Consider the following 13,520-nt stretch of genomic DNA (forward strand, 5'->3'; position numbering starts at 1 on the left):
TTGTATCAATAGAAAGGAACCCCTAGATGTTGAACCTGGCCCTGGTTGCTGCTGGCTCTGCCTAGCAGAAGGGTTTATATATATATATATATATATATATATATATATGGCGTTTGACTGTATATATGTACACATATATAAGACCCCTGAACCACAACTCCCACAAAATGTTGTGTGGTATTAAGTCAAATGCCTTATATATATGCATATATACATATATATATATATATATATACACACTTTTTCAGCAATAATTTTTTTTAATTTTTTTTTTATTTTCAAAATTTTGATAAACCAGTACAAATTTTCCTGTGAAATATTTTACTGTTTTTACTGTTAGACAAAACCAACATCTTAAAACAAACCAAGAAACCAATATATAGCCAGTGGAGATTATTTTGTATGGCACATGTTCAATACAGCCCTGAAAAGAAGCGACATCTAGGCAGTTTAGAGACACGATTGTAGACTGGAAGTCAGGACTTGTCCAGATAACCAGTTAGTGGGTGTCACGCTGGGGTGAAAATGTACAGCGCTGTGTATTAACTTTCAGTGTGGACCCTGCTACCATGCACTAAAATTTCTCCAGTGTGCATTGACCTACTCCTGTTTCAAAGAACAGTAGAAAAGAACACACTAGGGAACCTTTAAAGCTCAGAACCATGGTCCACATGGACAGGTAGCATGTGGTACATTTTCATCCCAGCTTGCTGTGCACTAACTGTTCATTTAGACAAGCCCTCATATTCTGATCTTGGTAACAGCAGTATAAATCAGGAGTTAGTCACTATAAGTGAGGTTGGAATCTGATCCCGGCTCCCTTCTTTAAAGGCTGACATTCTTAACAAACAGAAGTGTGTTCATTAGGTGATTTCAGATAATCAAGGAGTCATAATATCAGAGTTTCCACTACATAAAATATTCACTTCCCTATCAAAACACATTTCTGTTGTTCAAAATTCTCTTGAGGGTCCCTTTCACCTCATTGTTCCTCAGGGTATAGATAATGGGATTTAACATGGGTGTGAAGACTGTGTAGGAAAGAGAGAGCAGCTTTTTGGTGTTTGTGGAGTAAATGGATTTGGGTGGGAGGTAAGTGAAACTGGCCATGCCATAGAATAGAGTCACCACAATGAGGTAAGAGGAGCAGGTGGAAAAGATTTTGGGCCTGCCTATGGCTGTTGGCATCTTTAGGATGGTGGAGATGATATGGACATAGGAAAAGAGGATAATCAGAAAGGGTGGAAAAGTAAGTATAGTGGAGGCAATTAATGCAAACATCTCAAAAAGGTAGGAGTCTGCATAGACGAACTCTAGAATGGTGGGTGCAACACAGAAGAAGTGGTTCAATTCATTGGACCTGCAGAATGGGAAACTAACAACCATGTTGTTTGCAGACTTCCCACGGGAATCACTGAAAACCAAGACATCACTGCCAGCTTTTTAAAAAATTTCTTGTTCATGATGGTGGTGTAGCGCAGTGGGTCACACCTGGCCACATAGCGGTTATATGCCATGGCGGACAGGAGGAAGGACTCTGTGATGCCAAAGAAGAAGAAATTTGTATGTGTCATGTCACCAGAGCAGTAGATGTCTTTATTCTTAGAGACGAGGTTCATCAGCATCTTTGGTACAGTGACTAAATTGAAGATGTGCACGAAGGACAAGTTCTGGAGGAAGAAATACACGGGGCAGTGAAGGGCAGGGTCCACTAGTGTGGTAAGGACAATGAGAGAGTTTTCTATCAGTGTTAGCAGATAAATAACCAGAAATACCACAAAAAAAACAGAAGCTGGATCTGGGGAACCCCAGGAGAATGAACTCAATGATGACGGTCTCATGTCATTTTTTTAAAAAAGTATTTATAATCTGGAGTCATCATAAAGAAAGATCTAGGAATAAATCCTGCCCTGGTTTTTTCTTTCTTGAACATCAGAGCTTCTGCATGTGTATAATTGAGAGCATAGCCTGGATCTTCTTGAATTCACTCTGTTGTGGAGGTGGGGTTTCCTGTCTCCAGGATTCTAGTATAAGGATAGATTCTTTCAATTCCTCTTCAGAAATGTTCTTCTCCAGTTCCCAGTTCAAGTTAGACAACAATCAGTATCGCTAAGACTTGGCAAAGATCCACAGTGTCTCAAAACATCATCAAAATGCAGTGTGATGCTCGTTCCCTTTTACACATCGTTAGGGTAATGATGGAGGAAAGGAGCAGATACCACCCAGAAGTATATGTTCTGCATGAGAGAAACAAACAAAGAAATGGGGGGGGGGGAATGTAGCTTTCATATGATTCCCACCAGCAAACTTAACTCAGTTGATGTTGCTTAGATGTGTAATGTACATTTTTGTTCCCCTGTTGTACTTACTCCATTTAAATCAAAATGAGTCTACGACTGCTGACTGGCAGAGGCGCATGTAGAAATTAAATACTCTTCTTTATTTGTTTTCAAAAATTACAACTTGCAACTTGGTTGACAAGTCAAGATTGCCGGTGTCAGACCCCAGAAAGAAAAAAAAAGAGAAACAAACAACACCCCCCCCGAAAACCAGGATGATGAAAAAACATAAAAAAATAATGAATGATACAACCATAAAGCCATAGAGTTCATGGCCTAACAGGCCCACTGGATCATCTAGTGAGAACTCCTCTCCATCACAGGCCTGCAACACCAGCCATCACCTGCCCACTTAACCCAACAATGATTGGAGTCTGAAAAAAACATAAAATACAAAGAAAACAGTGAAACAAAACAAAACAAAAAAAAAGGGTGAAAGAGGTTCAGCGTTACAACACACACAGAAACATGTGCACCCCCACACCACCCATGCCCCACCCCCACCCACCCACCCACCCACTCATCAGGAAGACAGGAGCCTTATGAAGAAGATGAAACATACAAAAATAAAGAGAACTGCAATGAAGACCAAGGACTAATCATAATGAAGAGCAGTAAAAATGCAAACACGAAATAAAACACAAAATAGACATTTTTTCCCCATCAAATGAATAATTAAAAAAGAAATTCAAAGAGCTCAGCTGATGGAACAAGTCTCATTGCTTCCTTGTACTCCCCATTTTGTCTCTCTGTCTCCATCAGTTGTCTCTTGTCTTATATTGTAAGATTTTTTTGTTCTGAACTTGTACAATACCTAGCACAGGGTTTTCAGACTTTTGTACTGGTGACCCCTTTCACACAGCAAGCCTCTGAGTGCGACCTTACTTTTTAATATATTTAACACCATTGTAAATGCTGGAGGCAAAGCGGGGTTTGGGGTGGAGGCTGACAGCTCGTGATCCCCCATGTAATAACCTTGCAACCCCCTGAGGGGTCCAGAACCCCAGTTTGAGAACACCCCCTAGCACAATGGGGTCCTGGTCACGGGCTAGGGCCTCTATGCATTACGTTGATGCAAAGAAATAACAATAACAACAAATGGGGTGAGATGTTGGAGTTGTTATAGGTTTGACATTCAGCCAGCATAAACCCTTAACAAGAAAGAAATGACGAGTTCAGGGTAAATTTTCTACCCTAACTTAACAACTACACAAAGATCTGTGCAGGACCTGAAATTTCTGTTTGGAAATTCTTGGGAGGTGGACAGCCTGGTGGGAAACCAGAGAAGCAGATTCAGAGCAAGCCTACCTTATTACCATTGAAACCTTAGAAAGAATCAGTATATTCCTGTAGAACAATTTGATTCTGTCAAATCAGCTTTTCCTGATATAAAATGGTTCAGGGCAGGAAAGAGCTAGAATTAATTTCAAACAGGAGGGAGTAACTCAGAGCCCCTGGCTCCCACTCCAGGATGCTCTCCACTGGTCCAGATAAACCATCAGTTACAGCATCACTGAATTCAGGTTTCAGAGTAGCAGCCATGTTAGTCTGTATTCACAAAAAGAAAAGGAGTACTAGTGGCACCTTAGAGACTTCATGCATCCGAAATGAGCTGTAGCTCATGAAAGCTTATGCTCAAATAAATTGGTTAGTCTCTAAGGTGCCACTAGTACTCCTTTTCTTTTAGCATCACTGAAGCAAATCAGTCTTCAAAGGTATCTAAGGGAGTTTGTCACCCAACTCCCACTGAAAGTCAATGAGACCTGGTTGCCTGACTCCATCCGGTACCTGTGAATATCTCTGTCTAAATGTCCATTTTTGATATAAGGAGCCTAATTCTTAGCTGTGTAGCTCAGGGAAGCTCCACTTATTTTCAGCTCCCACCGGCTGGAGATTGAGATCACACTCTGCCATTTTCGGAGCAAGGTGGGGATAAACATTCCTGTCCGCCTAAAAGTTGTCATGCTTAGTGTTAGGCAATAGGTTTAAAACAAACAAAGGGAAGTATTTTTTTATACAACACACAGTCAACCTGTGGAACTCCTTGCCAGAGGATGTTGTGAAGGCCAACACTATAACAGGGTTCAAAAAAGAACAAGATAAGTTCCTGGAGGATAGGTCCAACAATGGCTATTAGATGGGATGGACTGGGATTGTGACCCTAGCCTCTGTTTGCCAGCAGCTGGGAATGGGCAACAGGGAATGGATTACTTGATGATTACCTATTGTGTTCATTCCCTCTGGGGCACCTGTCATTGACCACTGTCGGAGGATAGAATATTGGGCTAGATGGATTTTGGTCTGACTCAGCATGGCCGCTCTTATGTTCTTATCTTCGTCTGGATGGCAGTTTGGGGAAACAGCTGTAGAAAAGTCAGATAAAGTAATTTGGAGTTAAAATAAATTTATTTCATCTTTTTTTTTAAACTTGTTTAAAAGTTCTCACTTTCTTTCTCATCTAGGCATGTGTCACAACAGATTTGGTCAATACTCACTATTTTTGTACACATTGTTCTGCACTGACCAATCAATGTGATCTGGGCACATAAACCCAACAGGATCCTTTCAGAATTCCAGCAATCCACTTTACTACAGTGCCTAGCCCCATAGAATAAAATGTGACCACTCATGCTAGGAAATGAGTGGCAAAATTTGCAGGATCAATCCCTAAAGAATTGCTGCTCTCAGATATAGTTCTTCAATGTCAGAGGCCTCAAGCCTGATCTTTCAAACGTGGAGTTTATGGCACTCAAAAAAAAAAAAAAAAAAAAAAGGATTAATCCTTGATGGAAAAAATTATTCATTTGAACAAGAATTACTCTTTGGATTAGGACCAGACATGTATGATCATTGCAGACATGAATTATTATGATTATGATTATTATTATTAATAATAATAATTAATAATAAATAATTTAAGTAAAGAAGAAGATAGAGGCTTAATGGGTGCAGTGGCAGGGAAGCCAACGAAGAGTTAGAGCAGCAAGCAAAGTGTCTATATTGCTTGGGGCAGCTGACACATCAGGAAGGATGAGAGTAAAGGAAGCATCAATTGTATTTAGCTTTAAAGAGGTTATTAGAGTCCTCAGTGTGGAGGAACCAGGTCCAACTGGAGGAAGTCAGTTAAAGGTAAGAGAATAAAAGAGCTGTTGTTCCTGTTTCAATAGAGCACAACAGCTGGGGAGTATCAATTTCACAAACAGTAATGAGACTGGTGAGGTCAGTTTCAGCTCCCTGCCCATTGGAACCTGGAGGAAGCTGGGCGATTTTAATGAGGTAAATCACTGGCAGCGGTGGGTGTCCATTTCTTGTCTGAGTAGCATGGAAGGATCCTTAACAAATGAATCCTGGTCCATTGGAAGGATTTAAATATCTCTAGACAAGAACTGCTTTTAGCCCAGCCCATGTACATCCTCGCCCACATCTGGAATTAACGGAGGTTCCTCCACAGCAGAGCCACTTTAGTTACCTTTGATAAATCCCCTTAAACCACAGCTGGAACAGCTGCATCTGTGTTATCTTATCTTATTTTTTAGGGAATGACTCATTAAACTGCTGTTTGACTTTCCTTACTCAAATTCACAGATATGTTCTCATGATTCCTGTGTCTATATCACGGGGGGAGGGGAAGTTTCAGTGATAGTGGGGCACCAAACCACACCTTGCGCTTTTGTTAATTCCCCGTGGTTTCCTTCTCTCCTTAATATTGATTTTAAATCAATGATTGCTATCAGAAGTGTTTACCTGCCTGCTTCCGTGCTTGACAGGACACAATTTTTAATGCATTCATGGGACTACACTACCCTAGCTTCACTTTCTGTCTAAAAGCTGTTCTCAAGGAAATGTTGTAGCGAACCATGTAAATACAACCCTGTCTCAACTACTAGTGATGGGCCACTTTTACATGTGTGAAAAGTATCATAGCACAACTATAGCCATTGGGCCAGATTCCCAGCTGCTGTAGCCTAACATCGCTCCAGTGATGTTGTGCAGTTATTTTACTCCCTAGATCATGAGAGAAACCTGAATAAAATCTAGTCATGAGAGCAGTTTGTTAGAAAAGAGTGAATAAATAGTGTTATTTTGCCCAACTGCAGAGAAGGAATAATCCAGTGTCATATTCTTCAGTATTTATTGTTCCCACAAACATTTCTTCATGTTCACTGGGACCTCTGTGTAAGAATAATAATTAATCAGACACAGATGAATATTTATATTTATTGCTGGTTCTCATTTTATTCCAGCCAAACCCTATTTATTTGTTTAGTCATTTAAATACTTTCCGCTGTACAAGAAAATAAAACCCAATCAAATCTCTGGGTGGCCTTGAAAATCTTTTCAAAAGGTACTTTTCAACAATGAAACCCATAATTAAATACCACAGGGTCAAAAAACCCCGCAGCAACATAGGACTGACAGAAACTGAGCCATCACCCCCCAACACCCAGCTCTCAGAATCTCTCTCCCGTGTCCCACAGCATGGCTACCCAGCCCTATCCCATCCCATATGTCCCTGTGTGCATCAAAGAAGATGACAGTTGCTTTGTGCCCTGAAGGTTGACAAACTCATGACAAGTTGGAGCACAGGGGATATGAATTCCAAAGATGTGGAACCTTCATGTATAACAGCCTGACAAAAAGCCTCCTCCCATAGACCAATGAGGCTCCAGCTCTGTTACTTCCATTGACTTTAACAGTGGTAGCGGGTGACCTATGGATCAGTTAGATAGAGTTTTATGGCAGGGAATCTGAGTTGGTTAAAGAGTAAGGTGACTAAATACCCTTTGAACTCAGTCACAGCTGGGTGCCTAACTTCCAGCCCACATGTCAAAATGGTTATCTTAGAATCAACCTGGAAGCCAACAGAGAGCTCATGCAGAAGAGAGAAGCAAGATATGGTCATGGAAAGAAACATTGCATGGACACTTTACAGGTACACCAGGAAAGAAGAGGCTTCATTCTCATCTCATTTCTCGTGGTATAAATCTGGAGTTACTCTAGATATTCAGAGGTGTATCTGAGATCAGATTCCCATTCATGGTCCTTGTTTAAAATACAAGCTGAGGTTTTTAAAGGGGACTAAGAGAGTCAGAAAGCCAAATTTCCATTCAAATTGGATCCATGGTGCAGGGTCCATATTAAAACTAAGTGTAGTATTTGCAATGGACGTAAGGAATTTGGGGACCTATCTCCTGTTGACCCCCTTTGCCCTTTTGAAAGTCCGAACAAAACCAATATAGTTTGAGATTCGTATTCTCTCCATGTACGATACCAAAGGCCACATGGTAACAGCCTTTGAGTTAATAGAAACATTCAGGTGCTTGGGGAGAAAAAAAATCACAATTGCCTTGAATATATTTGCAAGCCCAGCATTCTCCTGACGGCCCCCTTCACCTCTTTGTTTCTCATGCTGTAGATGATGGGGTTTAGCATGGGTGTGAAGACCATGTAGGAGAGAGAGAGCAGCTTCTTGGTGTCTGGAGAGCAGCTGGATTTAGGTCAGAAATAGGTCAAGCCGGCTGTGCTGTAGAACAGAGTCACCACCACAAGGTGAGAGGAGCAGGTGGAGAAGGTCTTGAGTCTGCCTTCAGCCGAGGGTATCCTCAGGATGGTGGAGATGATGTGGATGTAGGATACTAGGATGAGGATGAAGGGGAACAATACGATTACAATGGTGCCAGCCACAGCATACATCTCAAATAGGTAGGTGTTCCCACACACCAGCTTCAACACCGGAAGGCTGTCACAGAAGAAGTGGTTGATTTCAGTGGGACCACAGAAGGGGAAACTGAACAGCCAAGTCATCTGCACTGTCCCTACAGGAATTCCTGAGACCCATGAAGTCACTGCCAGATGGATGCAAACACTCCTGTTCATGACTACTGTATAGCGCAGCGGGTTGCATATTGCCATGTAGCAGTCATAGGCCATAGTGGCCAGGAGGAAGCACTCTGTGCTGCCAAAGAAGAAGAAGAAATACATCTGCCAGACGCAGCCATGAAAGGAGATGGTTTGATTGGCAGACAGGAGGTTCTCCAGCAGCTTAGGGACGATGACTGAGGTGAAGCAGATTTCCAGGCAGGACAAGTTCCGGAGGAAGAAGTACACTGGGCTATGAAGAGCAGGACCCACTGTTGTGATGAGGATGTTGAGAATGTTACCCATCAGGGTTATCATGTAAGCAGCCAGGAATACCACAAAGAGCAGGCGTTGCAGCTGGGGGAGACTGGAGAATTCTAGGAAAATGAACCCAGTGACTATGGCCTGGTTGGCCCAGGTCATTCCATCACCATTCAGGGCAACTTCATCTATATATCCCCCGTTAGGTTCCACCAAGAGCACCCACTCTAGGCTCTCAGCTCCTCAGCTGTCACCTCTGCTGGGTAGAGACTCATGTCTCTCCCTCTTTACCAAAGGACTTCCAGCCCTGCCTACATCTACACTTTAATTTCCCCAGTAAGCCAGACTGCATTAACAGGCCTACGTCTGTGCTTTCCTTTCTCTCCCAAGCCTACGAATGGATTAATTCCCCCCAGCTATATGTTACCATGCAATTTTTTCTAAGCAAGAACGTTTAATCTTAAGGCCAAAGCATTACAGAGAAAACATATTAAAATAATAAAAGAACCTATATGCATGCTCATAAGATAACCAGAGATCACCTCAACTCCAGCAAGGGCTCTGCTAGCAGTCATTCCTTCCAAACTCACCAAAGAGGTTACAAATTCATAACATCATTAGCTCAGAATTCACACATTCATGAAAACTTTTGTCTCTCCTTTATACAGCTTGGACCTTTGTTCTTCAGATTCCAGGAATAGGTAATCACCAGAGAATAGCTCTCTCCTCAGGGCATAGCTTCAAAAGGCTGGGTTTTTGCATAACCGAAGGAGTGACATTTGCATTCATCTTGCCCTAGAGATTCCCAGGAAAGCCACTTATCAGTGTATCAGAGTAACAGCCATGTTAGTCTGTATTCGCAAAAAAAAATGGAGTACTTGTGGCACCTTAGAGACTAACCAATTTATTTGAGCATGAGCTTTCGTGAGCTACAGCTCACTTCATCAGATGCATACCGTGGGAACTGCAGCAGACTTTATATATACACAGAGAATATGAAACAATACCTCCTCCCACCCCTCTGTCCTGCTGGTAATAGCTTATCTAAAGTAATCATCAGGTTAGGCCATTTCCAGCACAAATCCAGGTTTTCTCACCCTCCACCCCCCACACAAATTCACTCTCCTGCTGGTGATAGCCCATCCAAAGTGACAACTCTTTACACAATGTGCATGATAATCAAGTTAGGCCATTTCCTGCACAAATCCAGGTTCTCTCACTCCCTCACCCCCCTCCAAAAACCCACCCCCATACACACACAAACTCACTCTCCTGCTGGTAGTAACATCAGTGTATGTTCTAAAAGTATATTCTTGTCTGGCCCATTCCTTAGTACAGTTCTTTGAAGCTCATACTACTGCCGAGGGTTCATCACCTCTCTCCCACTCTGGACAGGTTACAGATAATCCTGGCCCACAATAAATTATAAACCATTCATTTAATACAATGGACTCCAAAGATACTTAAACTTAATTCAATAAGGTTTTTCAAGGATATTGCAGGAAATTGCCATCTCTGCAACACATTCTTCTAAACATTCTTAATCTGAGTTTGAACGAGGTTACGAAGAGAGTAATCAAGGTCTCCTGAAGCCTTCAGATTTCCCGTCCTCTTTGGGAAGTTTAATTATGTTCAGTGGAATTCACGCTGCAGGCTAGGTGGCATTTCCTCTGTCTGACTGTCATGGAAAGTGGTCAGAAGTGTCACCTTCTGGACTACCCCATTCATGATCCACCTTCTGTTCCTGAGGCAGCCATAGACTATGAGCAAGATATTAAAATCTCTGAGAAATATAGTGTGATGGAAACTCTCTGTTATTTCAAGCCAGTGTCAGAGTACAAGTGGAAGCCAGTAAGAAGTCTGTGATCTACAAAACACACAAGAATAAAAAAAGACAACACAAAAGTAACTAGGAAATTGTTTGGACTGTGGTTTTCACAGCCTCTAACTGGGGTTGGGTGTGAAATGGTTTTCCCATCCAGCAAGAATTTTTGAGATTTCAGAAAAAAAATTCCCATCGTGAAACAGGCCAACAAATATTTTCTGAACCAACAAACCAAATTATTCAATTAATGAATGAACCAATCAGCCAATCAAGCAGTCACTCAATTTGAGGCAATCAAAATGTTTTGTTTTGATAATTTTTAAAAAATGCTTCATTTGAATTTTAACCTTTTTATTCTTATTTTTTTAGTCCAAATAAAGTTTAATTTTGAAATTAAAAAGTCATTTTCAACTGAAACATTTTGTTTAGAAGATGTCCATTTTTTGAGCAGAGAAATTCATTGAAACACATCATAAATTCATTCATTTCCCCATGTATGCATTCAGTTTACATGAATCAGCATTTTTCAGCAAAAAAGTATTTTGTAGAAAAATTCTCAGACAACTCTATTTCAAAGTGAGTTAGGTGCCCAAGATCCACTGAAAGGCAATAGAATTTGAGTCCCTAAATCCTTGTAAAATTCTACCCATACTTGTAATATAAATACACTGTATTGGCTAAAGCAAGGGAATAGCTGAAAATGCTACTCATATACACATTGTGCCTGCTTCAATACCGTGTTATTCTAGTTTTATCTCCAAGCAACTCCAGGGAAACCTATGGAATTTCACCAGGGTAATGGAACCAGAGTAGAGAAACCAGCCTGTTGACTCCAATGGGTTGTCCGCTGGTATAATTAAGAGCAGAACTTGCCAAACGTCTTTATCCATTTCCCACATGACCTTCAAATCAGATCAATTGTGATCCATTTTTCTCCGTTTTATCAAAGAGGTCTGAACATTCAAGGTGTTAATCTTATAGTTCCTCACCATCCATAGAATCATAGAATATCAAGGTTGGAAGGGACCTCAGGAGGTCATCTAGTCCAACCCCCTGCTCAAAGCAGGACCAATCCCCAATTAAATCCATAGTATCTTGTGATTCTGAGGGGAGAGTTTCAAAGGCAAAAAGGAGAATTAATTGCTCAACTCCAATTTCAATGGAAATTGGGTATCTAAATCCCCTTTGTGACTTAGAAAATAATAGACTCATAGAATCATAGGACAGGAAGGGACCTCGAGAGGTCATTTAGTCCAAACCCTTGCACTCAGGGCAAGGCTACGTCATTACTAGACCATCCCTGATGAGTGTTTGGCTGACCTGTTCTTAAAAACCTCCAATGATGGAGATTCCACACCCTCCCTAGGCAATTTGTTCCAGTGCTTAACCACCCTGACAGTTATGAAATCTTTTGTAATGCCCAACCCAACCACCCTTGCTGCAATTAAGCCCATTGCTTCTTGTCCTATCCTCAGAGGTTAAGAACAATTCTTCTCCTTCCTCCTTGTAACAACCTTTTATGTACTTGAAAACTGTTATCATGTCCCCCCACAGTCTTCTCTTCTCCAGACTAAACAAACCCAATTCTTTCAATCTTTCCTCATAGGTCATGTCTTCTAGACTTTTAATCATTTTTGTTGTTCTACTCTGGACTTTCTCATATTTGTCCGCATCTTTCCTAAAATGTGGCATCCAGAACTGGACGCAACATTTCAGCTGAGGCCTAATCATCACAGAGTAGAGTGGAAGAATTACTTCTCATGTCTTGCTTACAATGCTCCTGCTAATACATCCCAGAATGATATTCGTCTTTTTGCAACGGTGTTACACTGTTTTCTCATATTTAGCTTGTGATCCACTATATGTAGCTCCCAGATCCCTTTCTGCAGTACTCCTTCCTAGGCAGTCATTTCTCATTTTGTATGTGTGCAGCTGATTGTTCCTTCCTAAGTGGAGTACTTTGCATTTGTCCTTACTGAATTTCATCCTATTTATTTCAGACCATGTCTCCAATTTGTCCAGATCATTTTGAATTTTAATTCTATATTTCAAAGCACTTGCCACACTCCCTGCTTGGTATCACCTGCAAACTCTCTATGCCATTATCTAAATAATTGATGAAGATATTAAACAGAACCAGATCCAGAACTGATCACTGGGGGAACCCACTTGATATGCCCTTCCAGCTTGACTGTGAACCACTGATAACTATTCTCTGGGAACTGTTTTCCAACCAGTTATGCAGCTACCTTACAGTAGCTCTATCTATGCTGTATTTCCCTAGTTTGTTTATGAGAACCTCATGCGAGACAGTATCAAAGCCTTATAAAAGTCAAGATATACCACACCTTCTGCTTCCCCCTGCCCCCCCACATCCACAAGGCTTGTTACACTGTCAAAGAAAGCTAATAAGTTGGTTTGAAATTATTTGTTCTTGTCAAATCCATGTTGACTGTTAATTATCACCTTCTTATCTTCTAGGTGTAAATTGATTGCTTGATTATTTGCTCTATTATCTTCTCGAGTATTGAAGTTAAGATGATTGGTTTTTAATTACCATTATTTGTCTCTAATAATTGTCATTATTTCCCTTTTTATAGATTGGCACCATATTTGCCCTCTTCCCATCCTCTGAAATCTCTCCCGTCCCTCCCGAAAAATACTTCCTCCCAAATTACTAAAAACAGAGGCCTACACTTTCTCCTAATCCTTTGGTGCCAATGAAGTTACTCCAGATATGCACCAGTGTAAGTGAAGTCAGAATCTGGGCCAAAATACTAAAAGTAATAAATGTCAACCCTTACTGAGTCTGGGTAAAATCCAATGGCCCCATCGAAGTCCATAGTAAAAATTCCTTTCACTTCAATGATGGGAGGTCTTCATCTTTGGGGTAGTACTGAAGTTAGTGGAACTAATACTGTTCTATAATGTTTCTCACCTTAAGTAATGGCTGGATACTCAATCCATATAAATAGATATGAAATAGCACAATTAGGATCTATTCAGTTGAAATATAGTTATCAACACACAGAAACATACTTGAAGCAACAAAGATACAAAATAGATGATTAGGCTTGGAAGCATTTTTATCACCAAACATCAGTCAAAGCAGATTTCACCGTACACACACTCACACATCGATGAAAAAATATTTCTATCAAATATAAGTGAAATTTACATATAGGCAAAGTAAGAAAAATGCTGGCTGAGAACTATTAGACTTTGATTTAAGGATA

The 13,520-nt window shown here is 40.8% G+C and overlaps 1 protein-coding gene and 1 pseudogene across 1 annotated transcript; both read right to left on the minus strand.

Annotated features, from left to right (window-relative positions):
- Window positions 1–933: 933 nt before the first annotated feature.
- LOC144273834 (olfactory receptor 10A5-like) lies at window positions 934–4,120 on the minus strand (annotated as a pseudogene).
- A 3,556-nt stretch (window positions 4,121–7,676) lies between these two features.
- Window positions 7,677–8,621, minus strand: LOC144273617 (olfactory receptor 10A2-like). The gene is given in 1 exon segment (XM_077832285.1): window positions 7,677–8,621. A coding segment is annotated over 1 exon segment (945 nt).
- Between the last annotated feature and the right edge of the window lie 4,899 nt (window positions 8,622–13,520).

This window comes from Eretmochelys imbricata, chromosome 13, assembly GCF_965152235.1.
Source record: "Eretmochelys imbricata isolate rEreImb1 chromosome 13, rEreImb1.hap1, whole genome shotgun sequence".
Lineage (NCBI taxonomy): Eukaryota > Metazoa > Chordata > Testudines > Cheloniidae > Eretmochelys > Eretmochelys imbricata.